At 45.9% G+C, this 27,945-nt stretch overlaps 1 protein-coding gene across 3 annotated transcripts in view; it reads right to left on the reverse strand.

Moving 5' to 3' along the window:
• Positions 1–14,067: 14,067 nt before the first annotated feature.
• Positions 14,068–27,945, reverse strand: part of Skap1 (src kinase associated phosphoprotein 1) — a 270,881-nt gene continuing 257,003 nt past the window's right edge. For all 3 annotated transcript variants that reach the window (XM_070028251.1, XM_070028253.1, XM_070028252.1), the window contains 2 exons: positions 18,369–18,476; positions 14,068–14,375 (listed from right to left, as the gene is read on the reverse strand). In XM_070028251.1, the coding sequence (XP_069884352.1) occupies positions 18,391–18,476 (86 nt within the window). In that variant the 3' untranslated portion in view covers positions 14,068–14,375; positions 18,369–18,390. The remainder of the gene's footprint in view (positions 14,376–18,368; positions 18,477–27,945) is intronic.

Consider the following 27,945-nt stretch of genomic DNA (forward strand, 5'->3'; position numbering starts at 1 on the left):
TTTTTTGTTTTTGTTTTTGTTTTTTTTGTCAGTTGTGGGGCTTGGACTCAGTGTCTGGGCACTGTCCCTGAGCGATTTTGCTCAAGGTTAGCATTCTACTACTTTGAGCCACAGCACCACTTTGGTTTTCTGGTGGTTCATTGGAGATAGGAGTCTTACGGTCTCTTCTGCCCGGGCTGGCTTTGAATTTTGATCCTCAGATCTCAGCCTCCTGAATAGCCAGGATTATAGGTGTGAGCCACAAGTGCTCAGCTATATTTCTGATAGATTGATTGATTTGAGGCAGATATCACTATGTAGCGTATGCTGGCCACCAACTTGGAATCCTTCCTCATCTTACTTAGTGCTGGAATTGCAGTTGTGCCCTCAGCCCCAAACCCTGATTTGATGGATATTCTTAACACCCTAAGGGTAGAGTAGACAGTGAGCCTGAGGCTAAAGGATGGAGAGAGCATGTTGGAGGGTAAAAATGGGACTAGAACAGTCCCTGGACTGCCTCACCAAGTCTTGTGTAATAGCATTCAATCAGAGCTGCTTGGCCTCTGTGGCTTTATGTAGGAACAACCAGCTGAAATGTAGCAGATAAAGCACTGCAGTTCGAGACAGCATCTCTACCTTCAAGCACTGGCAGCCCCAGAGGTGGTGGAAATGTCGTTAGAAGCCACATAGCTTCCTTCAGGGTAACCAGTCATAGTCTACTTCCTCACTGTACACTCTGGAAGGTTCCTTCAACTCCCTTTGAAACCTTCCCACCCACCCACCTCTTAAATTACATCATCTTCCTACCCCAGATAGTGTGTGTGTGTGTGTGTGTGTGTGTGTGTGTGTGTGTGTGTGTGTGTGTGTGTGTGTGTGTGTGTGTGTGTGTGTGTGTGTGTGTGTGTGTGTGTGTGTGTGTGTGTGTGTGTGTGTGTGTGTGTGTGTGTGTGTGTGTGTGTGTGTCTTAGTCCTAGGCTTGAATTCAGGGCCTGGAGCTGTCCCTGAGCTTTTTGTTCAAGGCTAGCACTCTTACTACTTGAACCATAGCTCCACAGGTCTAGCTTTTTGGTAGTTTACTGGAGGTAAGATAAGTCTCATGGACAGACTTTCCTTCCCTGGCTGGTTTTGAACCATGATCCTCAAGTCTCAGCCTTCTGGGTAGCTAGGATTACAAGCATGAGTCACTGGTGCCCAGCATTGCCCCAAGCTTTTCTAAGAAACTGTTGACAGATTGCTGCAGAGAACAAGGAGCATTTCTACCACCAGCAAGGTCCCAATATCTTATAGAAATAAAAATGTTGCCTCAGCCATGACTGGGTTCAGAGGAAAAAAAGACTTAGTAAAGTCATTTGATGTACACACTTGTGAGGAGACAGTATTCCTGACTTGGTGATCAGTGAGTAATTTTACTTTAGGGGAGATCTAGGCTATTTCCACAAATGAATAAGAAAAAACACGGGTGTTTCATAATACTGAGAGGGGCCCACATAATAAGTGGAGAGGTGGTAAAGTAGAAAGCATTCTGGGAGTAAAGAGACGACTGGGAAGTCTTTCAGGTTTTTTTTCCCTTGGGGTGGAAGGAAGGCAAGATGGAAATTTCTTCTCATAGTGGCTTTCATGATTTCCCTTCTTTCCACTCAGCTTTTTTCTTTCATATGATCAGCTTGGTGGTCCTGTGGAGGTGGGAAGCCTGGCCCACCAGCAACTGGACCCGGGTCCCTTCAGCAGAAGGCCTGGAATAGCAAGAGCCCAAAGCAGTCTGTTGTAAGCAGGGCAACCTGCCTGCTATAAGCTACAAGACTTAGATATATTCTACCAATTAGGGCACATCTGTTCGAAATGCTGAAAGGCGGGCACTGTCTCTTTAAGAGCCATCCCACTCCTCTCCTTGAGTGATGAGAGCTGGGAGCACAGGGGAGTCGGATGCTGATTAAACAGTCCTACTGCCGAGCTCTGGTAGAAAATTACTGTAATTATGATCTGGTCCCAGCAGAGGGATGAGTTCCAATCCTGCTAATAACCCTTCCAGGTGCCTCAGCTTCAGGGCCCAGGGGAGACAGCATCGACAGGACTCTGGCTGGCACCAGGGCCAGCGAGGGCCCTCCTGTCTGGCCTACAAAGGCAAACACAACAAAGGCACTGGATCCTTCATCCTCTCTGAGATGGCTGCTTCCCGAGAACTCAGGCAGTGGGTTTGGGTTGTGTTTTTATTTTGTTTGGTTTCTTGGCAGAGCTCCTGGGAGTCATTTTGTAGGAGAAAACTTTCCCCCAAACTATCACGAAAGACTAGGAAAATCACAGCTGAGACATGGCAATCTGTCCTGAATCTCCCCCATCTGCAAGGGGGATGCAGTCAGTGTACCCCAAGTGCGTTCTCTCTCGCTCTCTAACACACACACACACACACACAGTGTGCCAGCCTGGCCCAGTATTCGCCCAGCACAATGCAAAGCTAGAGGAATCAGGGCCTCTCAGTTGTGCAGAAGGGCTGTCTGCATTGCTTTGGAAACCCTGTTTCTTGCTCTGCAGTAAGACACAGTATTTCACTTGGTCCTAATAAGAGTTCCAGCACTGTCTTTTCTGATTTCTCTATTTTTTTTTTTTGTCCATCGTGGGGCTTGAACTCTGGGCCTGGATGCTGTCCCTCAGCTCTTCAGCTCAAGGCGAGTAATCTACCATTTGAGCCACAATGCCACTTCCAGTTTTCTGGTGGTTAATTAGAAATGGGTCTCAGGGACTTTCCTGCCTAGGCTGGATTTGAATTGTGATATTCAGATCTCAGCCTCCTGAGTAGGTAGGATTACAGGCACAGCCACTGGCACCCAACTTGTCTTTGTTTCGTTTTGGTTTTTTTTTGTCAGTTGTGGGGCTTCAACTGTGGGCCTTGGTGCTGTCCTTGAACTCTTCAGCTCAAGGCAAACATCTACCACTTTGAGACACAGCTCCACTTCCAGTTTTCTGATGGTTGATTGGAGATAAGAGTCTCATGGACTTTCCTGCCTTGTCTGGCCTTGAACCTTAATTCTCAGATCTCAGCCTACTGGAGTAGGTAGGATTACAGGCGTGAGCCACCAGCGCCCAGCGCTAGTTTCTGTTATGTAAAAGCAAGAGGTGGGGATGGTGAGCACTGAGCTCTTGACCTGACAGGTTCACTACACTGCAGCTCTGAGCCAGAGGCAGCCCTGGTCGGTCATTTTCCCAGCACACATCAGCTGCAGTGTAGGTGAGCGACACTTGAAGCCAGCATAGGCTCTGCCTTCTAGGATTTTATTTTGTTTTTATTATTTTTATCATGTGCCAGTACTGGGGTTTGAACTCAGGGCCTGGGTGCTGTCCCTTGGCCTTTTCCCTCAAGGCTGGTGCTCTGCCACTCGAGCCACACTTCCACTTCTGACTTGAGCCACACTTCTACTTCTGACTTTTTGGTGGTTAATTGATGAGTCTCATGGCCTTACTTTCCCAGGCTGGCTTTGAACTACTGTTCTGACATCTCAGCATCTTGAGGAGCTAGGATTATAGGCATGAGCCCCTGGCACCTGGCAAACCTTCCTGGATATTAAATCCTGAAGCATTCATGCAATGTGTATGTGGGATCTTCCCAGTCCTGCATTAAACTGTCTGTGACTTTTCATCTAGTGGTTAAAGCCCAAACTTCTAGAAGGCAGAACTTGCTTCTAAGCACACATTGAACAACCCAAGATAGTGCTTCTCAACCAGAGGGCATTTTGCCCCCAAATGACATCTACCAATTTCTGGAAACTTCTTTGTGGTCATAACTGGGGATGGGGTTAGGTGTAATACAACTGACCTTTAGTGGGTAGAGACCAGAGGTGCTGCTAGACATACAGTATTCTCAACAAAATAGGCTTTTCTGGCTCCAAACATCAATCATGCTAAGGTTAAGAAACCCTACATTCACAGGACAAGCAGTGAGTTCCAGATTTTGCCTCCCAACCCCCAAATTTGGGGGATATTGAAAAAATGGTCTCAGTGGGCTTCAGTGACTCAACGCCTGTAATCCTAACTACTCAGGAGGCTGAGATCTGGGCATCAACATTTGAAGACAGCCCAAGCAGGATAGTCCATAAGACTGATGTCCAATTAACCACCAAAAAGTGGAAGTGGAGCCATGGTTCAAGCAGTTGAATGGCAGCCTTGAGTGAAAAACCTCAGGGACAGTGCCCAGGGCTTGAGTACAAGCCCAAGGACCAGCACACGTGCATGTGCACAAACACACACACAAACACACACACACACACAGAAATGGTCTCAAATCTCCAGAGGCCAGCACCTAGCCAGAGTAGTGCAGTGATGTGCGTGCGCACCTGGGGGGATTCACAGCCCAGGAGCTGTGGGTCCCACGGTGGACAAGAGGGAAGCATTTGGAGCCTGTTTTCTGGTCCACGATGGGCTGAAAGATGGCCAGCTGCTCACCATCAGGCTGTGAGCATCTGCGGGGGAACCAAATACCCGCTTTAAGGACCAGCACTAGAAACCTCTTGGAACTTATTTTTGTCACAGGAGGCAAAGAAGTGGCATGCTGTTGCCCAGAGCTACAAAAATGCTGCTTCCCTTTGGTGGCACTGTGCCAGACTGAGATGTGGAGGACTGTGATGGGATCCCATGAGGACGCTGAGCACTCCCGGCTGCTGACAGTGGGCCAGCGCCATCAGACTCCATGCCAGAGGCACCAGTCTGGACATTAGGAAAAAAGAAGCCTATTTGGCAGGTTTGCCTGGAAGCTAGACCTGCAGGGGAGAGGACTTCAGTAGAAAGAACCTTGCATTAGGAGAGCCGGGTCATCCTTCCAACTATTACCCACTCTGTAGGTGACAGGACAAAATACTTTACCTCTCTTTTTCTTTTTTCTTTTTCTTGGTTGTGGGGTTTGAACTCTGGGCCTGCCCCTCAGCTCTTCAGCTCAAGGCGAGCACTCTACCACTTGAGCCACAGCACCACCTCTGGTATTCTGGTGGTTTATTGGACATAAGAGTCTCATGGACTTCCCTGCCTGGGCTGGCTTTGAACCGTGATCTGCAGATCTCAGCCTCCTGAGTAGCTAGGATTACAGGCATGAGCCACCGGCGCCCAGCCTGTTTCCTTTTTATAAAAATTTCATTTTAGGGGCTGGGAAGGTAGCTCAGCGGTAGAGTGCATGCCTTGCAAGCATGAGGCCCTGGGTTCGATTCCTCAGCACCACATAAACAGAAAAAGCCAGAAGTGGTGCTGTGGCTCCAGTGGTAGAGCGCTAGCCTTGAGCTGAAGAGCTGAGGGACAGTGCCCAGGCCCAGAGTTCAGGCCCCATGACTGGCAAAAAAAAAAAAAAAATTTTTTTTCATTTTATTTTTTTTTGTCAGTCCTGGGGCTTTAACTTGGGTCCTAGGTACCATCCCTGAACTTCTATGCTTAAAGCTAGCACTCTACCACTTTCAGCCACACAGCACTACTTCCTGTCTTCTGTTGGTTCATTGGAGATAAGAGTCTATGGGACTGGGCTGGGATGGTGGCTCAGTGGTAGAGCGCTTGCCTTGCATGCCTGAGGCCCTGGGTTCAATTCCTCAGCACCACATAAGCAAAAAGAAAAAAGCCGTAAGTGGCGCTGTGACTCAAGTGGTAGAGCGCTAGCCTTGAGCTGGAGAGCTGAGGGACAGCACCCAGGCCCAGAGTTCAGGCGCCACGACTGGACCCAAAAAAAAAAAAAAAAAGAGTCTATGGGACTTTCCTGCCCTGGCTGGCTTCCAACCATGATCCTCAGATCTCAGCTGCCTGTAGCTAGGATTACAAGTGTGAGCCACCAGCCCCTGGCTTAATTTTTTAATTATAATTATAAAGGTGATATACAGAGGGATTATAGCCCGGCTTTATTTTTTAGTGTGATCATCTATTCCAGTATATGCCTATAGTCTCAGCATCATTATATTAGCTTAAAAAGAAAATGTCAGTGTAGCCAGGTGCTAGAGGCTCACACCTGTAATCCTAGCTGCTCAGGAGGCTGAGATTTGAAGATGGTGGGGCTTGAACTCTGGGTCTGGGCACTGTCCCTGCGCTCTTCAGTTCAAGGCGAGCGCTCTACCTCTTGAGCCACAGCGCCGCTTCTGGTTTTCTAGTGGTTTATTGGAGATAAGAGTCTCACGGACTTTCCTGCCCGGGCTGCCTTTGAACCATGATCCTCAGATCTCAGCCTCCTGAGTAGCCAGGATTACAGGCTTCCATGAAACTTTTATCTCTAATTACCCACCTGAAAACTGGAAATGGTGCTGTAGCTCAAAGTGATAGTTGAGCAGAAGAGCTCAGGGACAGCACTTAGGCCTTGAGTTCAAACCCCACGACCGGAAAAAAACAAAAAACAACAACAACAAAAAAAGTTGGTTCAGAGCTGAGTATGTGGTACACACCTGTAAGAATCATGACTTCAGCTGGGTGTTGGTGGCCAGCAAAAATCCAAAAGTGGGAGGGGTCAGCTGGGCTCCAGTGGCTCACACTGTAATCCTAGCTGCTCAGGAGGCTGAGATCTGAGGATTGTGGTCAGAGGCAGCCCAGGCAGGAAAGTCTGTGAGACTCAGCTCCAATAAACCACCAGAAAACCCAAAGTGGGAGCTATGACTTAAAGTGGTAGAGCACTAGCCTTGAACAGAATACCTCAAGAACAGCACTCAGCCTTGACTTCAAGCCCCATGCCTCCCCCTGCCAATAAATAAATAAATAGACTTCAAGATTAGTCTGGGCTACACTGGGAGATACTGTCTCAAAAAGAAAAATCTGCCAGGTGCCAGTGGCTCACACCTGTAATCTCAGCTACTCAGGAGGCTGAGATCTAAAGAGCATTGTGTGAAACTAGTCTGGGCAAGAAAATCCTTGAGACTCTTATTTCCACTTAACCAGCAAAGTGCTGGGAGTGGAGCTGTGGCTCAAGTGGTAGATAAAGCACCAATCTTAAGCAAAAAGATAAAAGGACAGTGCCTGGTCCTAAGTTCATGCCTCAGTATTGGCACGCACACACATACACACACACACACACACACACAGGAAAGAAGGAAGAAAAGGAAGGAAGGAAGAAACCTTAGTTCAGAAAATAAATCACATGGTCTCCTTCAGGTTCCTCAATCCAGTGTGTGTGTGTGTGTGTGTGTGTGTGTGTGTGTGTGTGTGTGTGTGTGTATTGGTCCTGGGGCTTGAACTCAGCGCTTGGGTGCTGTCCCTGAGCATTTCTATTCAAGGCTAGTGCTTTACCACTTGAGCCACAGCTCCTCTTCCTCCTCTTCCTCTTCCTCCTCCTCCTTCTCCTTCTTCTTCTGTAGTTAATTGGAGATAAGAGTCTCACAGACTTCCCAGGCTGGCCTCCAACAGTGATCCTCACACCTCAGCCTCTTGAGTAGCCAATGTTGCCCACCTACAGTTTTGTACTGGTAGCTTATGCCTGTAATCCTAGCTACTCAGAAAGCTGAGATCTGAGGATCAAGTTTCAAAGCCATCCAGGGCAAGAATGTCCCGTGAGACTCAACTCCAATAAACTACTCAAAAAAGCTGGCAGTAATGCTGTGGCTCAAGTGGTAGAGAGCTTGTCTTTAACAAAAAAAAAAAAATTCAGAGACAGCACCTAGGCCCAGAGTTCAAGCCCCACGACTGACAAAAAAAAAAAAAAAAAGTTTTTTGTACAAAAGGAGTACATTAAAAAATGTATCATTAGCTGAATCCCAAAGGGTGATTACTGAGTCACACTAAGAAGAAAAGCAGCATGTCTTCTGGACAGTTTCTCATAAGAAAATAGGGAGAATCATTCCAATCCTATGGGAGAAAAATGTCTTCTTAGTTATGAATTTCAAACTCCCTATCCAATCTCTGGAAACTCCAATGGGAAACGAAGCCGGGCAGAAAGGAAAGGGGAGGAGCAAGGGATGTGGTAATCCACAAACTAGAAAATGAGTTTGAGTCACTAAGCTGTGTAGCAGGACTAAACCTCCATGTAGAGGGCTGCGTTTCCTAAATCATCCCTGAAGATTTTGCTACCACTTTGGGAATTAACAAATCAGCCCCACTCAAGATTTATCCGTCCAGGGCCTCTCCTAATGGGAAACCTGCAGACTTTTTTTTTTTTTCTTCCTGAGCCAAAGATAAAAACACTGTGTCTCTGTCATCTGAAGTTTTTTTTTTTTTTGGTCCAGTCGTGGGGCCTGAACTCTGGGCCTGGGCGCTGTCCCTCAGCTCTTCAGCTCAAGGCTAGCACACTTGAGCCACAGTGCCACTTCCAGCTTTTTTCTTTTTGCTTATATATGCTGAGGAATCGAACCCAGGGCCTCAGGCATGCAAGGCAAGCGTTCTACCACTGAGCCACCTTCCCAGCCCCCTGAAGTTTGTTTTTAACATGCTAAAGAACATACTTCTTCAATGGTACTCACTTGATACTCACTTGATACCCACTTTTGGGTGGGGATGGGAGACAATGGGTGACATTGTCCAAAAAGAAATGAACTCTGACTTACATAACTGAAACCCCTCTGTATATCACCCTTATAATAACAATTAAAAAGAAGATACTTCTCTTTCTTCTTTCTTGTTGCTCTTTTTAAACTACATCTTTGAGACTTTTGTCAATCTCTCTCTTTTTTTTTTTTTTTTTGGTTGGTCCTGGGGCTTGAACTCTGGGCCTGGGCTCTGTCCCTGCACTCTTCAGTTCAAGGCGAGCGCTCTACCACTTGAGCTATATCACCACTTCCACTTTTGTCAATCTTGCCCAGAGCCTGGGCACTGTCTCTGAAGTCCCCCTCCCTCCCCAGGCTAACAGTCTTATCACATGAGCCACAGCTTCACTTCTGGCTTTTTGGTGGGCTGCTTGGGCTGGCTTTGAATTGTGATCCTCAGATCTCAGCCTCCTGAGTAGCTAGGATTACAGGCATGAGCCACAGGTGCTCAGCTCTGTCTGAGGCTTTTTGTTTGTTTGTTTTTTAAAGACTGGTATGACTGGTATGTAATATGAGTTTTGCAAATGTCACTGGAGTTGTCTAATTGTAGTAGAGCTTCAGTGAATCAGTACACAGTGCATCTGACAGGTCTTATTTCTTCTAACACAGAAGGTTTTGTGTTGATTTTTGCCAAGTAGTGACAATCTTTTATAGTCTCCATTTGGTCCTTTGCAAAGACTACTGGTTATAAATAGGGTGATACAACCACAGATGCTAAAGTGCTAAATGCAACAAAGAAAGAATGAGATCTGGGGATAGTGAGTCAAAGATAACCTTGGGCAGAAAAGTCCATAACAGTCTCATCTCCAATGGGCCAGCAAAAAGCCAAAAGTGGAGGGGTCAGCCGGGCTCCGGTGGCTCATGCCTGTAATCCTAGCTACTCAGGAGACTAAGATCTGAGGATCATGGTTCAAAGCCAGCCTGGGGAGGAAAGTCCTTTAGACTCTTATCTCCAATTAACCGCCAGAAAACCGGAGGTGGCACTGTGGCTCAAGTGGTAGGTCACTTGCCTTGAGCTGAAGAGCTTAGGGACAGTGCCCAGGCCCAGAGTTCAAGCCCCATGATTGACAAAAACAAAACAAAACCCCAAAGTGGAGGGGTGGCTTAAGTAGTAGAGCATCAGCCTTGAATGCCAATCCAGAATATGAGGTCCTGAGTTCAAGCCCCAGGACTGGCAGAAAAACTAACCAACCCCAAACAACAAACAAAAAACCCAAGCAAACAAAAATAGAGGAGAGACAATAGAAATTCTCTTTCCCATTTTTATTCACCAGAGAGAAAGACATAGTTGATATTGAATTAAATACAGATTTCTAAGAGGTTTAATAGACCATCATATAGCAGACTTTAATATTGAGGTAATTGCAAGACAATGCTCATGCTATTTTGCTATATGGATGACAGAGAAAACCCACTAGAAAAGATGTGTTTTTAATGGAATGTTTCAGCTACACTGAGCATTTTAAAGCATCTAGTGTCCTCCATTGCCAGCTAGAATAATGAAGGCCAAAATGTCCTAGCCCCACTTTGATTCTCCAGTGGCATTAAATTCTGTGTAAATGACTATTATTTATTTATGTACTTATTTTATGCTGGTCCTGGAACTTGAACTCAAGGCCTAGGTACTATCTCTGAGCTTTTTTGTTTAAGGCTAGCACTCACAGCTCCACTTATGGCTTTTTGGTGGCTAACTAGAGGTAAGAGGCTCTTGGAAAGCTGGGTGCCAGTGGCTCACACCTGTAATCCTAGTTACTCAGGAGGCTGAGATCTGAGAATTGTGGTTCAAAGCCAGCCTGGGCAGGAAAGTATGTGAGACTCTTATCTCCAATAAACCACCAGAAAACTGGAAGTGGCACTGTGGCTCAAGTGGGTAGAGTGCTCACCTTGAGCTGAAGAGCTGGGGGACAGCGCTCAGGCCCAGAGTTCAAGCCCCATGACCAACAAAAAAAGGGGGGGAGGGGCTGGGAAGGTGGTTCAGTGGTAGAGTGCTTGCCTTGCATGCCTGAGGCCCTGGGTTCGATTCCTCAGTACCACATTAAGCAGAAAAGGCCGGAAGTGGCGCTGTGGCTCTAGTGGTAGAGAGCTATCCTGAGCTGAAAAGCTTAGGGACAGCGTCCAGGCCCAGAGTTCAGGCCCCATGACCACCACCACCACCACCACCAACAACAACAAAAAAAGAGGCTCATAGACTTTCCTGTCTATGAGCTTTGAACCTCGATCCTCAGATCTCAGTCTCCTGAGTAGCTAGGATTACAGGCATGAGCCACCGGTGACTAGCTACAATTGCTTCTTCTTCTTCTTTTTCTTCTTCCTTTTGTTTTTTTGTTGGTCATGAGGCTTGAACTCTGGGCCTGGGCGCTGTCCCTCAGCTCTTTGGCTGAGGGCTAGTGCTCTACCACTTGAGCCACAGCGCCACTTCCAACAATTGCTTCTCAAATGTAGGGTCTTAGCATTTTTTTTTCTTTATATAGTCGAAGAAAGACAAAGCCTTTTCCAGCTTTACTCCTCTCCTGTTTCACTCCCCAGAAGACCTGGTGGCGATTAAGAAGCCATCCTACACATAATGTGGTTAGTTAAGTGGTCTAATGTCCCAGTTATCCTGTTAGTGGCTGGCAGTGAGGGAGGATTTTGTTAGTGGAGTCAAACAGGGAAGCAGTAATCTGATTAGCTAGTTGCCATCTGAGGCTGTTGGCTGAGCCGGTGGTATCAAATTGAGTGGAGAATAGCTACGTGTTCCCTGCAAACTGCAGGAATCTGTTCTTCTAAACAGTCTCTTCTGGAACTTTTCCCTAACAGATAAGTTCTTTTAGCCTGCAAATCATCTCCTCAACCCACCAAGCATGCTCTACTTTTTCTAAATACATATAATAATGTCAGAGACACAACAGCTACAGACCAGACTTCTAATCAGTCCATTGGTTAGGGCCAATATAATCTCTTTTCCTGCCTCTGTGTGTGTGTGTGTGTGTGTGTGTGTGTGTGTGTGTGTGTGTACTGGGGCTTGAACTCTGGGCCTCATGCTTTCATTTGGGCTTTTTCTACTCAAGGCTGGCACTCTACCACTTGAGCCACACCGCCATTTCCAACCATTTTTTTGCTGGTTAATTGGAGATAGGATTCTCGTGGATTTGTCTGCCCCAGGCTAGCTTCAAACCATGATGCTCAGATCTCAGCCTCTTGAGTAGTTAGGATTACAAATGTGAGCCACTGACACCAGACTTGAACCTTGTTTCTTGTTTTCAACCCTGTCCCAGATAGCTGTTCTTCCTATTCTGGGATTTCTTTTTCTGGTGTCTTCCAGTCAGCAGAGTGGCACAATGGTGGAGTGGCACAAGGACCCAGCCTTGGGGGTTCTGCAGGGAAGAATGGGGAAGCCTGCAGGGGTTTGTTTGCACTTCTATTAAGCACTTAAGAGCAATCCTCTTGCCTTACCTGTGTGTTGAAAATGGTGCAAAGGTTCCTGAAGTGAGGCAATTGGTTCTCTGGTTCACCTGCTCATATGCTGCCACCTAGTGGTTCCTTCTCCTTCAGCACTCAGTACAAGGAGGAAGGGACACTTCCATATTGCCTTTTTCCTGTTTTGTGCCAGCCCTGGGGCTTGAACTTAGAGCCTGGGCACTGTCACTGAACTTTTTTTTTCCCCCCAAAGCTAGGCTCTACTTCCAGCTTTTCTGGTGGTTAATTGGAGACAAGAGTATCACAGATTTTCCTGCCTGAAGTGTCTTTGACCTATGAACCTCAGATCTCTTGTATAGCTAGGATTATAGGCATGAGCTACCAGTACCTGACTTACATTGCATTTTTTTATGTGTGCTGCTGGTCCTGGTGCTTGAACTCAGGGTCTGGGTCTGTCCTTGAGCCTCTTTGTGCTCAAGGTTAGCACTCTGACACTTGAGCCACAGCTCTACTTCCAGTTTTTTCTGAGTGGTTTATTGGAGATAAGAGTCTCATGGACTTTTCCTGCCTGGGGCTGGCTTTGAACCATGATCCTCAGATCTCAGCCTCCTGAGTAGCTAGGATTACAGGAACGAACCAGTGGTGTCCAACCCTTTTCATTTCTTTAACTATCAAACACAAAAATGTCTTATTTTATCCCTGCGTTGGAAAAATCTAGAAATGAAGAGTTGGAGTGACTTTTATTTTTCCTTTGAGACATTTGAATTCCATTGACTTCTCTGTTTGCTGGCTGGTTTCTGTAGAGGAAGTGCACCAGGGCTGCAGGGAGCGAGGCCTTTACTGCTAGAGGAAGAGCTCTGCTCTGAATGGATGGTTTTAGTAATATTCCTAGAGCTGCTCAGGTCCCTACCTTTCAAAATTTCATGTCAACTCAGATAATAACAGTGCTTACTGAACAGTAACCATATGGCATTGTTACATGAGCGTTACACAGGAGAAACCTTTTCTTTTCATCTTCCTAATGATTCAGAGAGAGAGAGAGAGAGAGAGAGAGAGAGAGAGAGAGAGAGAGAGAGAGAGAGAGAGAGAGAGAGAATAACCCTCCTACAGAGAGGAAGTGGAGGCATGAAAGACGTACTGATTTATTGGAGAGGGCATAATAAACAAGGATGGCTAGGAATTATTAGAAAGCTTTCTAGTCCTGGAGTTTCTGCTTTCTCTCTCTCTCTCTCTCTCTCTCTCTCTCTCTCTCTCTCTCTCTCTCTCTCTCTCTCTCTCTCTCTCTCTCTCTCTCATGTGTGTGTGTGTGTGTGCGTGTTAGTATTGGGGCTTGAATGCAGGAGCTCTCAGCTTGATTGCTCATGGCTGGTGCTCTATTACTTGAGTCATATCTCCGGTCTGGTATTTTGCTGGTTATTGGAAGCTGGAATCATATTGACTTTTCTGCCCAGGCTGGCTAAAGAGTGAGATCCTCCAGGTAGGAATCAGCCTCCGGAGTTACTAGGATTGCAGGCATGAACCATTGGAATCCAGAGAATTTCTGATAGTAAGCATTGCTTTGCTGCCTCTTGGATGTAAGAACGGAAGATAGCTTGAATGTGAGAAGCTAGAGGAACTGAGAGTCTTCTATTAGAGACTCACCTCAATGCTCTTCCTCAGCCCTGATTTGGGACTTGTGGGAGGGAACACAGCAGAGTTAACCCAAGGTGGAAGGGGAGCTGTCCAATGTGCTGATTCCCAGGCCTTGTTCTGGCTGTCTCAGAGATTCTTCACAGAAAACAAAGTACCTTAACTAGGTATTTTTTTCAAAGGAAATCTGAGCAGCAGACCTGAAACCAACTAGCAGATGGCTGAACTTGTCATAAAAGACAATTAATTGTAAGTTTCCTTCCCTGTCTGAGCTTTGTTTTCCCTCTGGAATTTCCCTTCCCACTTTTTTTTTTTGTACTAGGGTTAGAACTCAGGGCCTTAAATTTGCTAGGCTGGTGCTCTATCACTTGAGCCGCATCCATCAATCCAGCATTTTGCTGTTTAATTGGAGATGGAGTCCCATGAACTTTCTGCCTGGGTTGGCTTCAAACCACAGTCCTCCACATCTCAGCCTCCTTTGGGATTACAGGCATAAGCCACCAGCTCCAGCTACCCTTTCTACTTTGTTTGGAGCTGGTATGAATGTCCAGAGGCAGTATTTTGCTATGTTTCAGAAAGGAGTTCCACACCATCACACAAGACAAAGACCTGACTCTGAAGTTTATTTGTGCTTTACAAGGCAGCCAACAACCTCCTCTCAAAATTGCCTCCTCCTCCTTCTCTTCCTTGTGACTAGCCATGGAAAAAGCACGTGTGAGTGTGTGGATGCTATTAGAGAGGGACATAAGTGATGAGTTATGGTTTAGTGTATCCTGCTTGATGAGCAGGATCTCAGATAAGGTAGCTGAGACTTGGTTCAGTCTGTGAAGAGAGAGGCCATGGCCAAAATGGTGACTGGGAGCTCTAGATGGTCTGCTTCTTCTTTAATGCAGAACAGCAAGAGGTTGGCTCCTAGAAAGGGGAAATACATAAACGTAGTTTTAGAATTCAGACTACAGAACTGTGAATAGGAGTGAAAAGTCTTCCCTCCCAACACATCTTATAGATTCTCATTCTCAGAGGGAACCCATATTATCATTTTCTTCCTCCTTCCAGAAGGATTTCAGAAACATACAAATAAATAGGCATAGTCTCTACTCCCTTTTTTATTCATTTAAATTTTATTTTGCTATTTTTTTTTGTCAGTCCTGGGGCTTGAACTCAGCATCTGGGCACTGTCCCTGAGCTTCTTTTTGCTCAGGCTAGCACTCTACCATTTGAGCCACAGTACCACTTCCAGCTTTTTCTGTTTATGTGGTACTGAGGAACCGAATCTAGGGCTCATGCATACTAGGCAAGCACTCTACCTCTGAGCCACATTGCCAGCCCTATTTTACTGTGTTTTTTTTTTAATGTTTTAGTAAGAATTTAGTATAGTAATGTTAAAGTAGGGAGAGAGAGAGGGAGAAAGAGAGAATTTGCCATCAGGAAATAGGAGGTAAAGACTGCTCTACTTCCTTTTTATACAATGGGACAAATTTGGCCTATCTTTCATTGCTCTGTGTGTGCGCATGCATGCAATTGTGCTGGGGATTGAGCTGTCTTCTTGTTCTTGTTTGGATCTTTCTTTTTATCCTCACTCAAGATGGATGTTCTCCCACTTGAGTCACACATTTCCATCTTTTTTTTGCTGCTTAATTGTAGATAAGAGTTTCTTGGATTTGCCTGCTCCGGCTGGTTTAGAACTGTGATCCTTAGATTTCAGCCTCCTGAGCGGCTAGGCGTGAACCACCACTGCCAAGCTTATCATTTGCTTTTTTTTTTTTTGTCAGTCATGGGGTTTGAACTCAGGGCCTGGGTGCTGTCCCTGAGCTCTTTTGCTTAAGGCTAGCACTCTACCATTTTGAGCAACAGCACCACTTCCAATTTTTGAGTGGTTAAGTAGAGCTAAGAGTCTTATGGGAACTTTTCTTTTTTCTTTTGTTCATTTTTGTCAGTCATGGGGCTTGAACTCTGGGCCTGGGCATTGTCCCTCAGCTCTTCAACTCAAGGCTAGCACTCTACCACTTGAACCACAGCACCACTTCCAGTTTTCTGGTGGTTTATTGGAGATAAGAGTTTCACGGCCTTTCCTACCTGGGCTGGCTTTGAACCCCAATCCTCAGGTCTCAGTCTCCTGAGTAGCTAGGATTACAGGTGTGAGCCACCAATGCCTGGTCTGGCTTATTTTTATTAAAAAAATTTTTTTTAATCGGTCATGGGGTTTAAACTCTGGGCTTGGGTGCTGTCCTTGCACTCTTCAGCTCAAGGTGAGTGCTCTACTGCTTGAGCCACAGTACTACTTCCAGTTTTCTAGTGGTTTATTGGAGGTAAGAGTCTCACAGACTTTCCTGCCCAGGCTGGCATTGAACTGTGATCCTCAGATCTCAGCCTCCTGATTAGCTAGAATTACAGGCGTGAGCCACCAGCACCCGGCCTGGTCTTGCTTAATTCTTTAAATGTATTAGAGTGAATTTAGGCCATGTACAATCCTTTGCTATTACATATAAACTTGTGTGCATCATTCAGCATGTGTGCAAGGATAATTGTAGAATAAATCCTTAGAAGTGGAATAGCTGGGTTATAGAAAATGCAGAGATAAACCACGTGTGTGTGTGTGTGTGTGTGTGTGTGTGTGTGTGTGTGTGAGAGAGAGAGAGAGAGAGAGAGAGAGAGAGAGAGAGAGAGAGAGAGAGAGAGAGTGCTGGGTGCTGTCCCTGTGTTCTTTTGTTGAAGGTTTCTGGTTTTCTGGCAGTTAATTGGGGATAAGAGTCTCACAGACTTTCTTGCCCAGGCTGGCTTTGAACCAGGATCCTGCAAACTCAGCCTCCTGAGTAGCTAGGATTTATAGGTGTGAGCCACTGGTGCCCAGCAGAGATAAACAACTTTAAATAAACAGCAGAGTAAAGATGGGTAAATTTGTTTTGATTTGCCAGAAAAATTCCAACCCTTCTGCATTCATGGCCAGGAAACAAAGTCCTAATCAAAAAAGTCATAAAGTCAAACCTTGAGCGACAGGCCTGAGCTGCTGCTTTATGGTTGTGCACCGGCATCAGTGAGTAAGATCTATCTATCTATTCACTCAGCTACTGTTGCACACTAGAACAGGCCCTGGCCCGGCACACTCCAAGGACAGCTTGTATCACTGTCACAAGTGATGCCGTCCCTTCCCCCCTGCAACGGACGCTGCTCGCATCTCAGGCCGGAAGATGGAGCTGGTGATATCGAGCTGGTCTTGGGTACCCACCACCACTATCCTAATCAAACAAAACCCACTCTGTGCTGGGTGCTGCTGGCTCTTGCCTGTAATCGCACAGGCTGAGGTCTGAGGATTGAGTTTGAAGCCAACCCAGGTAGGAATGTCTGTGAGACTCTTATCTCCAACTGATCACCCAAACAGCTGGACCGGAAGCCATGGTTCAAGTGCTAGAGCACCAACCCTGAGTGAAAAAGCTCAGTGGTAGCTCCCAGGCCCTGAGTTCAAGTCCCAGAACTGGTACCAAAAATTAAAACATACACACACAAAACTCTGTTTAGCTTGGATGCTATTCCTGTGGGAGTTTCTCTGGGGATCAATAAACTATCCTGGTGGCAAGAGTCTCAGATGTACCTTGGGACAACTCCCACCCCCCCCTTCTCTCTTTCTTTTTTTGTCAGTTGTGGGGCCTGAACTCTGGGCCTGGGCACTGTTGCTCAGCTCTTCAGCTCAAGGCTAGTGCTCTACCACTTGAGCCTCAGTGGCACTTCTGGCTCTGTCTGCTTATGTGGTGCTGAGGAATCGAACCCAGGGCCTCATGCATGCAAGGCAAGCACTCTACCACTGAGCCACCTTCCCAGCCCTTTTCTTTTTCTTTAGTAATAAATCCTTTACAGTGTGTGTGTGTGTGTGTGTGTGTGTGTGTGTGTGTGTGTGTGTGTGTGTGTGTGTGTGTGTGTGTGTGTGTGTGTGTGTGTGTGTGTGTGTGTGTGTGTGTGTGTGTGTGTGTGTGTGGTGTCCTGGGGCATGAACTTAGGGCCTGGGTGTTGTCTCTGAACTTTTTTGGTCAAGGATAGATCTCCATCACTTGAGCTACAACTCTACTTACAGCTTTTTTGGGGGGTAGTTAATTAGAGATAAGAACCTTGTGAAGCCAGGCGCCAGTGGCTCACACCTGTAATCCTAGCTACTCAGGAGGCTGAGATCTGAGGATTGCAGTTCAAAGCCATCCCAAGTAGGAAAGGTCGTGAGACTCTTATCTCCAATAAACCACCAGAAAACCAGAAATGGCTTTGTAGCTCAAGTGGTAGAGCGCTACCCTTGAGTTGAAGGGCTGAGGGACAGCATTCAGGCCCAGAGTTCAAGCCCCATGACCCCCCCCCCCCAAAAAAAAAAAAAGTCTTATGAACTATCCTGCCCAGGCTGGCTTGGAAACTCTGGTATTCTGGTGGTTTCTTGGAGATAAGAGTCTCATGGACTTTCCTGCCCAGGTTGGCTTTGAACCGTAATCCTCAGATCTCAGCCTCCTGAGTAACTAGGATTACAGTCATGAGCCACCAGTTCCTGGAAACGTAGGATCTTGATAGCTGTTTATTATTATTATTACTATTATTATTATTTGCCTAGGCTGATCTTGAATTGCAGTTCTCTCAATCTCTACCTCCTAAGTAGCTACAATTATAGGTGGGTGCCACTGGTCCCAGTTCTTTTTAATAAAAGAATGACATTAATTTCTGTGTTTTACATTTTCTGACACTTTTAGTTGAACCCAATCCTAAACTTAGGGGGGGAAACCAATTTTGGACTTATTTTTGTTCCATATTGACTCATTAGCATTACTTTTGAAGGAAAGCTACTTCATTGTCAACCCTCAGAAAGGAAGAGAAAGGAAGTCATGGCGGACAAACTCCACTGAACTCAGAGCAGTTCACTGCCTATGGCTTTGATACCTGGCTTCATCTTTCTTCTACATCAAAGGCGGTGGTGAGGTACTCCTTCGGTACGATCCCAACGAGGCTGTTTAGTTCTCCTACCCACCAGCCATACATGTTGTATTCCTAAGAAATGAAAAGAAAAGCGTTTCAGTTAGGTCATGCTTCTAGGAGCCTATTCGGTGTGGGGTTTGCTGGCACCATCAATATGGAAACTCTCAACATCTTTGATGCTATTGTTAAATTTAAAAGAGTGATCTAGAGGAGGGAAGCAAACACATTCATGTTGCCATTGTCCTGTGTTATTGGAAGCTTACTGTGAATTTAAATGGTTATTAATTAATTAAATGGTTATTACTACTACTACTATTATTATTATTTTGGTGCTGACACTGGGATTTGAACTCAAAATCTTGAGTTCAGCCTTTTCACTCAAGGCTGGCACTTTACTACTTGAGCCACTTCTGTCTTTTTGATAGTTACTTGGAGATAAGAGCCTCAGATTTATCTGCCTACGATGGCTTTGCACCTTGATCCTCAGACCTCAGGCTCTGAGTAGCTAGGATTACATGCAAGAGACACCAGCACCCAGGCCTTTTTAGTTATGTATTTATTTATTTAAAATAAAGCAGAATCCTAGCTTCTTTAGAGCATATCAGGCACTTACAAAAATGCCAGAACACTCAAGATACTTAGGGAGTCAGGTCATGGTTCAAATCAATACTATATCAGGCATCCTCTATTTACAAAGTGCTGGTTGAGCTCACATGGGTGTAGAATTATGAAGCAGAGAATTACTTGCTCCTTGGGAGCTTACAGAATAGAGTAATGGATTTTGGAGTCAGAAAGACCGGGAACTAATTGTTGCTTGATCATTTAGTAGCCATGAGTGTTGGGTTCTTCTAGTTTGCCTTCCTCAGGTGTGACATGGGGACTGTCCTTCCCTGTCCTGTCCTGTATTGGGGGGATGTGACAGTCTTGAATTGTTATGCAATTGGTGTTTTAAAGCATAGGTTCTTTCTCTAGAAGAAGGGGGAGGTGTCCAGAACCACCAGTAATATCATGTAGGATGCAAGGGCCTAGAGATTGCACTTCAAGCCATGTGGGCAACCATGGGGCTATTTGCCTTTTTTTGTTTTGCTTTGTGTTTGCTGGCTGTAGGGCTTGAACTCTGGGCCTGGGCGCTGTCCCTCAGCTCTTCAGTTCAAGGCTAGTGCTCTACCACTTGAACCACAGAGCCACTTTTGGCTTTTTCTGCTTATGTGGTGCTGAGGAATTGAACCCAGAGCCTCATGCCTGGGAGGCAAGCACTCTAACACTGAGCCACCTTCCCAGCCCTGCCTTTTTTTTTTTTTTTTTTTAACACTTGATAAGTTTTAGGGGGAAAAAAGAAAGGAAAGAAAATTAGCTTGGGGATCTGTAGACATCTGGTTTATCTTTTTGTCTTTAGAGAGTGAATTTCCCATCTCCAACTCTGTTGCTTCCCCTTCATCTTAGCAGAAAACTCCTCTGCCTTCGAAGAGAAAAGAGGGTAGGCACTGGTGACTCAGACCTGTAATCCTAGCTACTTAGATCTAACTACTATGATCTGAGGATCATAGTTTGAAGCCAGAATGGGCAGGAAAGTCTGTGAGACTCTTTTTTTTTTTCTTGGTCCGGTCATGGGGCCTGAACTCTGGGCCTGGGCACTGTCCCTCAGCTCTTCAGCTCAAGGCTAGCGCTCTACCACTTGAGCCACAGCACCACTTCCGACTTTTTTCTTTTTGCTTATGTGGTGCTGAGGAATCGAACCCAGGGCCTCAGGCATGCAAGGCAAGCGCTCTACCACTGAGCCGCCTTCCCAGCCCCGTCTGTGAGACTCTTATCTCTAAATAACCACTAAAAAGCCAGAAGTGGAACTGTGTCTTAAATGGTAGAGTACCAGCCTTGAGTGAAAAAGCAAAGGGAAAATACTCAGGCCTTGAGTTCAAGCCCCTGTACCAAAACACACACACACACACACACACACACACACACACACACACACACACACACACACACACACACACACACACACACACACACACACACACACACACACACACACACACACACACGAGTCTCTCAGATTTGTCTGCCTGGACTGGATTCCAACCTCGATTCTTAGATCTCCACCTCCTGAGTAGCTAGGATTACAGGAGTGAGCCACCTGCACCTGGCTCTGATGCTCTTTTGTCTAGAAATCCAACTACCTTTGTAGTTTAACCACCATGTCTGTATTATTGACTCATGACTGGTTAATCATTCTAGCTAAGATCTAAGTATTGGGCCCTACTACCCAAGTGCATATCAACCAGCCTGTTCAAATCCAATATGTCCAAAATTTAACTCATCAGCCTGCCTCTCTCCTCACCCTTTCTCCCCAACTATCTTCATCTCCCGTGTTCTCTACCTCCATGAGTGGTCCTAAAATGCATTCAGATATCCAGATTAGAAATCCAGAGTCCTTCCCAACCTTACCCTGCCTGTTCCAAGCAATCCTGAGTCCTGTTAGCTCTCTCCACAGTCTGACTGGAATCTATGGACTTCTCTCCATCCCCGCTGCCAGTGACTCTAAAGTCCTGTCATTATCACTTCTCATCAGGACTATAGAAACAATCTCCACATTGCTCTCAGTGTCTGTTCTTCTCCACTCCATTCTTCATGCTATAACTAGACTCCTGCAATGTTCCTTGATCATGGCATGGCTCTTTGGAGCCTGTTAGTAGGTTCCCGCCGCTCTGTGTCATCTTCACGAAGTATACGAGGTCCTGCATGAGCTGGTTCTGCTTAGTTCCTATAACACTGCCATTCACCCCTAAATCTGGTGTACCTGTAATAATGCTCTCAGCCACTCCCATGGAACATGGCATGTCTCACTTTGGATCTTTTCCTCTGTACCCCCCCTCCTGCCCCCCACCCCAGCCTCTCCTCCCTTTCTCTCTGTCACAGGGCTCAGAGCTTAATTCCTAAATCTGTCTGTCTGTCTGAATGTCGGTGATGCCTGTGCTTTCCTGGAAATGAGGTCACCACCTTTCCTGGAGTCATCACCCTAGTATCCAACATAGAGTGGGAACAAATAAGTACTTGTTAAATGAGGTCCAGTGGGAATCTCTAGTCTCAGTTGAACAGAATTAGTCCCAACGAACTCCCGGATAATCCCCAGTGATGGAGGTGCTTGTGACAGGAAGAGATCAACTGCCTTTGGAGACAGTCTTCCCAAATCTCTCTCTAAGTGCCAAGAATAGTCTCGAATGCCACAAGAAGCCAGACTATTGAGCTGATCCTTTAAGAACTGGGTAATTGCCTTTAAAAAAAATAATAAATACGGGCTGGAAAGGTGGCTCAGTGGTAGAGTGCTTGCCTTGCATGCATGAGGACCTGGGCTGGATTCCTCAGTACCACATAAACAGAAAATGTTGGAAGTGGCGCTGTGGCTCAAGGGGTAGAGCACTAGCCTTGAGTTGAAGAGCTGAGGGACAGTGCCCAGGCCCAGAGTTCAGGCTCCACAACTGACAAAAACAAATAAATAAAAATAAAAAAATCATAAATAACAAGCCAGGTGCCAGTGGCTCACACCTGTAATCCTAGCTACTCAGGAGGCTGAGATCTGAGGATCATGGTTCAAAGCCAGCCTGGGCAGGAAAGTCCCTGAGACTCTTATCTCCAATAAACCACTAGAAAACCGGAAGTGGTGTTGTGGCTCAAGTAGTAGAGCATTCACCTTGAGCTAAGAGTGCAGGGACAGCGTCCAAGCCCAGAGTTCAAGCCCCTTGACCGACAAAAAATCAAAATAAAAATAATAAATAACTGACGTGTGTGTCCACCAGCTCTTCCTACATCATCGCGTCTCATTACCCGCCCCTCTCCTCCAGGCCAACTTCCTTCTATAGTGTACACTGCCTCATGGGAAATTACCCACAAGTTCTCAGCCCCCAACACAGCAAGATGTTTTTCAGCTCATCTGGGTGCAAACTATGTTACTGTCCCCTTCTCAATATTTGAGTTGGGCTCTTTCTGCCTTATATAGTTTGTGTGTGTGTGTGCACGCGCATGTGTGCACATGCATGTTTGTGCATCAGTGCTGGTGCTTGAACTCAAGGCATTGTGTTGTCACTGCTTGCCTCCCCCCCCCCAAGGGCTGGTGCCTCTCCTTTTGAGCCACACCTCTACTACCAGCTTTTTGCTGGTCAATGGAGATAAGAATTTCATGTACTTTCCTGCCTGGACTGACTTCAAACTGTGATCCTCAGATCTCAGCCTCCCAAGTAGCTAGGATGACGGGCGTGAGCCACCAGCATAAGGCCTGTACAGGCCTGTGTTGCTGCTGCTGCTGCTGTTGTTTTACGTAGAATCATATTGCATTTACTGAGTTGCTAGGGTGTCTGTATCTACCAGGCCTTGCTGTGAGGGGGACATACATACCCTGTCCTCCTCTCTCACTGGAACTCATACGAACTAGTTTTAGCTCTTCTGCAGTCTCACACACGGAAGGGGAGTGTGATGTTGCCTGGCAGTTTTCTGATGAAAGACAACTTGCTTCTGTACCGGTGACATGCCTTCATCTATGTGCAAGATGCTTTTGACTTCGCTACCTGTGGGGGTTCTAAGAAGGCATCTCCCTGGGGAGTATTCCAGACCCCCCCAAGACCCTCTAACTTCATCTCTTGTTTCAGACCTCCTCCCCAATAACCCTCTCCCCCACACTTGAGCTGTAATGCCAGAGACCCAGCCTTGGGAGAGTTCTCTCTGCCAGCTCAAAAGAGGGTGCAAACAGGAAACAGATGAGTCTCTGCAGGGCACCAGCCAAAGCCGGGCTTGCAGTCAGTGCACTGTTGCTCGAGGGGAATGCTGACCCGCTGAATGCAGATGCAGTAGGCTCATCACAGTGCTGGGAGCCGGAGTGATTGAAATCAACTCTCTGCCCTTCAAAACAAAAGAGCAAGTGGAAGTGTAAGGAGGATGGCAGAATCTCAAAGACCATATGTATCCTGCTGTGGGAGCCTAGGAGCTTAATCAAAGCACCTACAAGTTCTGGGATCTGACTGTCTTCTACAGATTTCATCCCTTGGCTAGATACTGAAAAAAAAAAGGGGGGGGGGCGGCTGCAGGGTGAGATGTTTAAAGCATGAATGGAAAATTTCTAACGTTCTCTCCACTCCCTCCCCCCCCCCATGCTTTGCTCCAGCCCAGCCTGAGCACCACGAGGTATTTTAAAATAATTTCTACTTTGATGAATTGCTGGGGAGTCCACAATTGCTCATAATCAAAGGGAGAAAAATGCAAATGAGATCCGGCCGAGAACTATCACCACCAAACGTTTATTTCACTACACAGTGCCAAAAAGAATTAAAACAACATTAAACTCACAGCAATCATGTTTAAGCCCTCGTTTCCAAGTGCCAAATTGCACCACTCTGGATCATACAGATGTTCGTTAATTATGCTAATTTTTATTAAACTATTAAAATGGAGAGAGTACTGGCTCAGCCAGGGAGACCTCCGCTCTGAATGAACTCTGCTCTTGTCTAGAGGTGCTAATTTACTGCATTTTTATTAAGTTGCTGATTCTTGGATTTTAGTGAGGGGATGACAGAACTGAATTTCTGGGATCAATGTTTTCTACAAAGTCTGGCTTCTCTTCACCCAGATGTTTGGGAAAACACTGAAAGATTCCCTAAGACAGCAGCTCACCTTCAGGTGGGCATGTTTTCTACTTTGCCAGTAGAGATACCTACTTACAAGTGACAATATTATACATGGACCTCCCCCTGTAACTCCATATTCTATATAGGATAGAGCAAAGATTTTTTTCTCGGGTGCCAGTACTGGGGCTTGAACTAAGGCCTGGATGCTGTCCCTTAGTTTGGTTACTGAAGGCTGGTGCTCTACCACTTGAGCTTGTTCATTCATTGAAGAGTCTCAGAGACTGTTCTGCCTGGGCTGGCCTTGAACCTCCATCCTCAGATCTCAGCCTCCTGAGTGGCTAAGATTGTAGACATGAGCCAACAATGCCTGGCTAGAGCTAAGATTTTAATGTGAGGGAATTGTCCCCTGAAAATGCTTTAGATAAAAGCACACACAAAAAGCATTTTTACTAAAGCAAGCAAACCCTTCACATCGCTTCTTGCTACACACTTGAGAAGTCTTTTGCCTGAAACAAGTACATCATGTGGCTTGCTCTCAGCATAAATATTTCTAGGCTTGATTAAACATCTGTTTCTCTCAACACCAGCCTTGTTCCATCTCCACAAACCCTCCCCTACCTCAAGGAAGAAGTCTTACAAATGAAAACTTGGCTGGTTGGACTCCATTACGAGGATGGAAGGAGAAGCTATTGGCCTGGATGAGTGGCTCATTTGACTGAACCTGAAATAGACAGAGCTCGCCATCAGCAATCATCAAAAGTGTTTAGAGGGGGTTGCACACGACCATAAAAGGCTTTATGCAGCTAGTCTCCATCAACAAGGAAAGACAAAAAACAAAAAAACAAAAAACCCTACCAAACCTGCCATAAAAACAACAGCAAATTCTATAAACAAAAAGCAGTATGGCCACCAACAACAGGCATGGCGCACAGCTTGACTCTGCCTCCAGTGGTTTCCTATTGCTGTTTATAGTTTCAAGATGATCATGGACCTCCTCGGTGCTCCTCCTGTCACAGGGCCCTGAGTCCCTGTGTGATGCTGCAAATACCCTGTCAGTAGGTGTCAGGGGATATCTGGGGAAAACCAGCAGGCGCCTATCATAAGCCTTAAAAGAGATTAAATACCCCTACTCCATGATTGCTACATTTTAATTTCTCTCCTCCCTGCTGGTTCCTATTTGTATAAGCTCTTCCCCGGCTCCCCTGGAGTAGCACAGACATGACCTGGAATGACCATCCTGTCTTGGGATGAGAATTCAATTTCTAGGCTCAGTGAGTCCTAGGCTGTTCCAACAAAAGGAACTCACCATTCTTTAGGGCACGGAGTCTTAAACTAGAGGCTGTGAACCTCTAAGTCTCTCTCTGGAAGGGATCTGTGAGCTCCCTGAAACTGGCCTAACATTTCACATGTGTCTGTACATGAGTCTCGTCCCTGGGGTGAGGCCTAGATTTGTCATTGGATTCTCAATGAACCCTTCCATAGTGCATAAACCAGGACATTAGGGGAAAATACAGTGGGGGTAGAGGTGGGGATCTGTATGTTGACTGTGGCCCTTTACTTAAAAAAAAAAAGTAATGATGGTAGAATCAGATTCATAGGCTCAAGTCATCCAGTAGCAGGGTTCTTCCATTTCTCATGGCTAGTACTTGCTTCTCCACTCTAAGGGACTCTTCGTTCACACTGACTGAAAAGTTGTACCTTCTTTTTTTTTTTTTTGTCGGTCGTGGGGCTTGAACTCTGGGCCTGGGCGTTGTCCCTCAGCTCTTCAGCTCAAGGCGAGGCTCTACCTCTTGAGCCTCAGCACCACTTCCGGTTTTCTAGTGGTTTATTGGAGATCAGAGTCTCACGGACTTTTCTGCCTGGGCTGGCTTTAAACCGCGATCCTTAGATCTCAGCCTTCTGAGTAGCTAGGATTACAGGCATGAGCCACTGGCGCCCAGCAAGTTGTACCTTCTGATAGCTTCCATTTAAATCCACACGATGGTCCACAGGATGGCTTGTACAGCAAGCAGCTACTTGACTTGCTCAGTTCCCCTGGGAAAGTTCCTGCTAGAAACATTCTCTTTTCACATCGCACTGGGCTCCAAGCCTCCATGGAACAAGACTGCCAGAAAAATGTCTCCTACTTTTGTTCTTTTAGCTATCCAAGTTCACTATGTCACTGTTGTAAACAAGAGAATTCTTCTGGAAGAGAACAATCAATCAGCCCCTTACAGGGGCTTGATCTATGTATAGGAAAGGCCAATCAGTCCTGGTGGTATTGGTTTATGATTGCTTATTTCACTTATTAGTGCTTTGCATCCTACATTAGCATTAGTAAGGATGGAAAACTTGAATTTCTAAGCAAAGTAGATTGTAATTATTCTAGGGTTAGCCAAAAAAAAAAAATCACACACACAACACAGATACACACACACAGACACACAGACACACAGACACACACACTGAACTGAACTGGCTTTTACAAGTTCTCTACTCCTAAAATCCAGCTTTGGTAATATAACACTTCCTTAGGATATCACAAAGTATTAAGGAAATTGAGGGCTCCAACTCAGAACCATTCCAACTGCTGGGTAAACATGGCTGAGAATAGGAATTGGTCACCAAAGACAAACACCCATTTTTCAGCATAAGTAGTTTAAAAAAAAAAAAAAAAAACAACAACTGGGTCCCTGTGGCTCATGCCTATAATCCTAGCGACTCAGGAAGTCTGACGTCTGAAAGTCATAGTTTGAATTGAGCCCAGGCAGACAAATCCATACAATTCTTATCTCCAATCAGCTAGCACAAAGCCAGAAGTGGAGGTGTGGCTCACGTGGTAGAGTACCAGCCTTGAGATAAAAGCTAAGGGACAATGCCCAGGCTCTGAATTCAAGTTCTGCTACCTGCATACACAGCCAGGATTTTTGTTTGTTTGTTTGCTTATTTTTATTTTTGTCAGTCGTGGGGCCTGAACTCTGGGCCTGGGCACTGTCCCTCAGCTTTCCAGCTCAAGGCTATTACTCTACCACTTGAGCCACAGCACCACTTCTGGATTTTTCTGCTTATGTGGTGCTAAGGAATCGAACCCAGTGCCTCATGCACGCAAGGCAAGCACTCTACCACTGAGCCACCTTCCCAGCCCACACAACCAGTTTTATGAAGAGATTTTCCTGAAGAAGAAAGGAAATGGTGAATTAGGTGTCAGGCAGTGAGTGGCATTGGAAAGGATTGGAGCTCAGTGGTTGGCCAAAACCGTGGCAGCCTTTCCAGGCTGTTTTATACTGTGTTTAAAGTTCTTGGCAATCATTTCCTTTTTTTCCATTATTCAGACTTTTGGTCTATAAATCATAATAAAAATGAATCATTAAATTTGCCTCAATTGAGCTAGTTTTATTTATTGTTACATTTCAGAGAACAAGCTAACCTGAAGATTGATGGGCCTGCATACAGAGGAAGATATGTGAGCACAAGTCAGAGGACACAATAAGGCTGGGGTGGTCAGTAAAGGCAGATGGGGGCTCATGGCCACAACTGTACAAAGCGTATCCTCAGGCTGAGAGCCAATGTAGGAGCAGAGACTGTATCACTTACGGGAGGGCCTGGGGGCACCCAAAAGGGAAGGAATGTTCAACTCAAGTGGGAATGAAGATCATGTCCTGAACAGCATGCTAGGGGCACAATGATCAAGTCAAGGCTGGAGATGCGTTCAGGGTCTCTGCACACACTGGGTGTTGTTGGTGATAGAAATGTGTGCAAAATACAGGTAGTGGTTGTGTTAAGTGCAGATGACAGAGAAGTCTTCAACTGCCCCGCGAAGAAAGAATAAGAAAAGGGCTAAAAGTGGAGAAACAACAACAACAAAACAGCAAACAACTTGGACTTTACCTAAAGTAGAAAGGACAGAGCATGTGCAGTGGCCCACAACTATCATTTTAGCTACTCAAGAG

The sequence above is a fragment of the Dipodomys merriami genome, unplaced genomic scaffold, assembly GCF_024711535.1.
Source record: "Dipodomys merriami isolate MVZ:Mamm:240054 unplaced genomic scaffold, mDipMer1.0.p SCAF_19, whole genome shotgun sequence".
Taxonomy (NCBI): Eukaryota; Metazoa; Chordata; class Mammalia; order Rodentia; family Heteromyidae; genus Dipodomys; species Dipodomys merriami.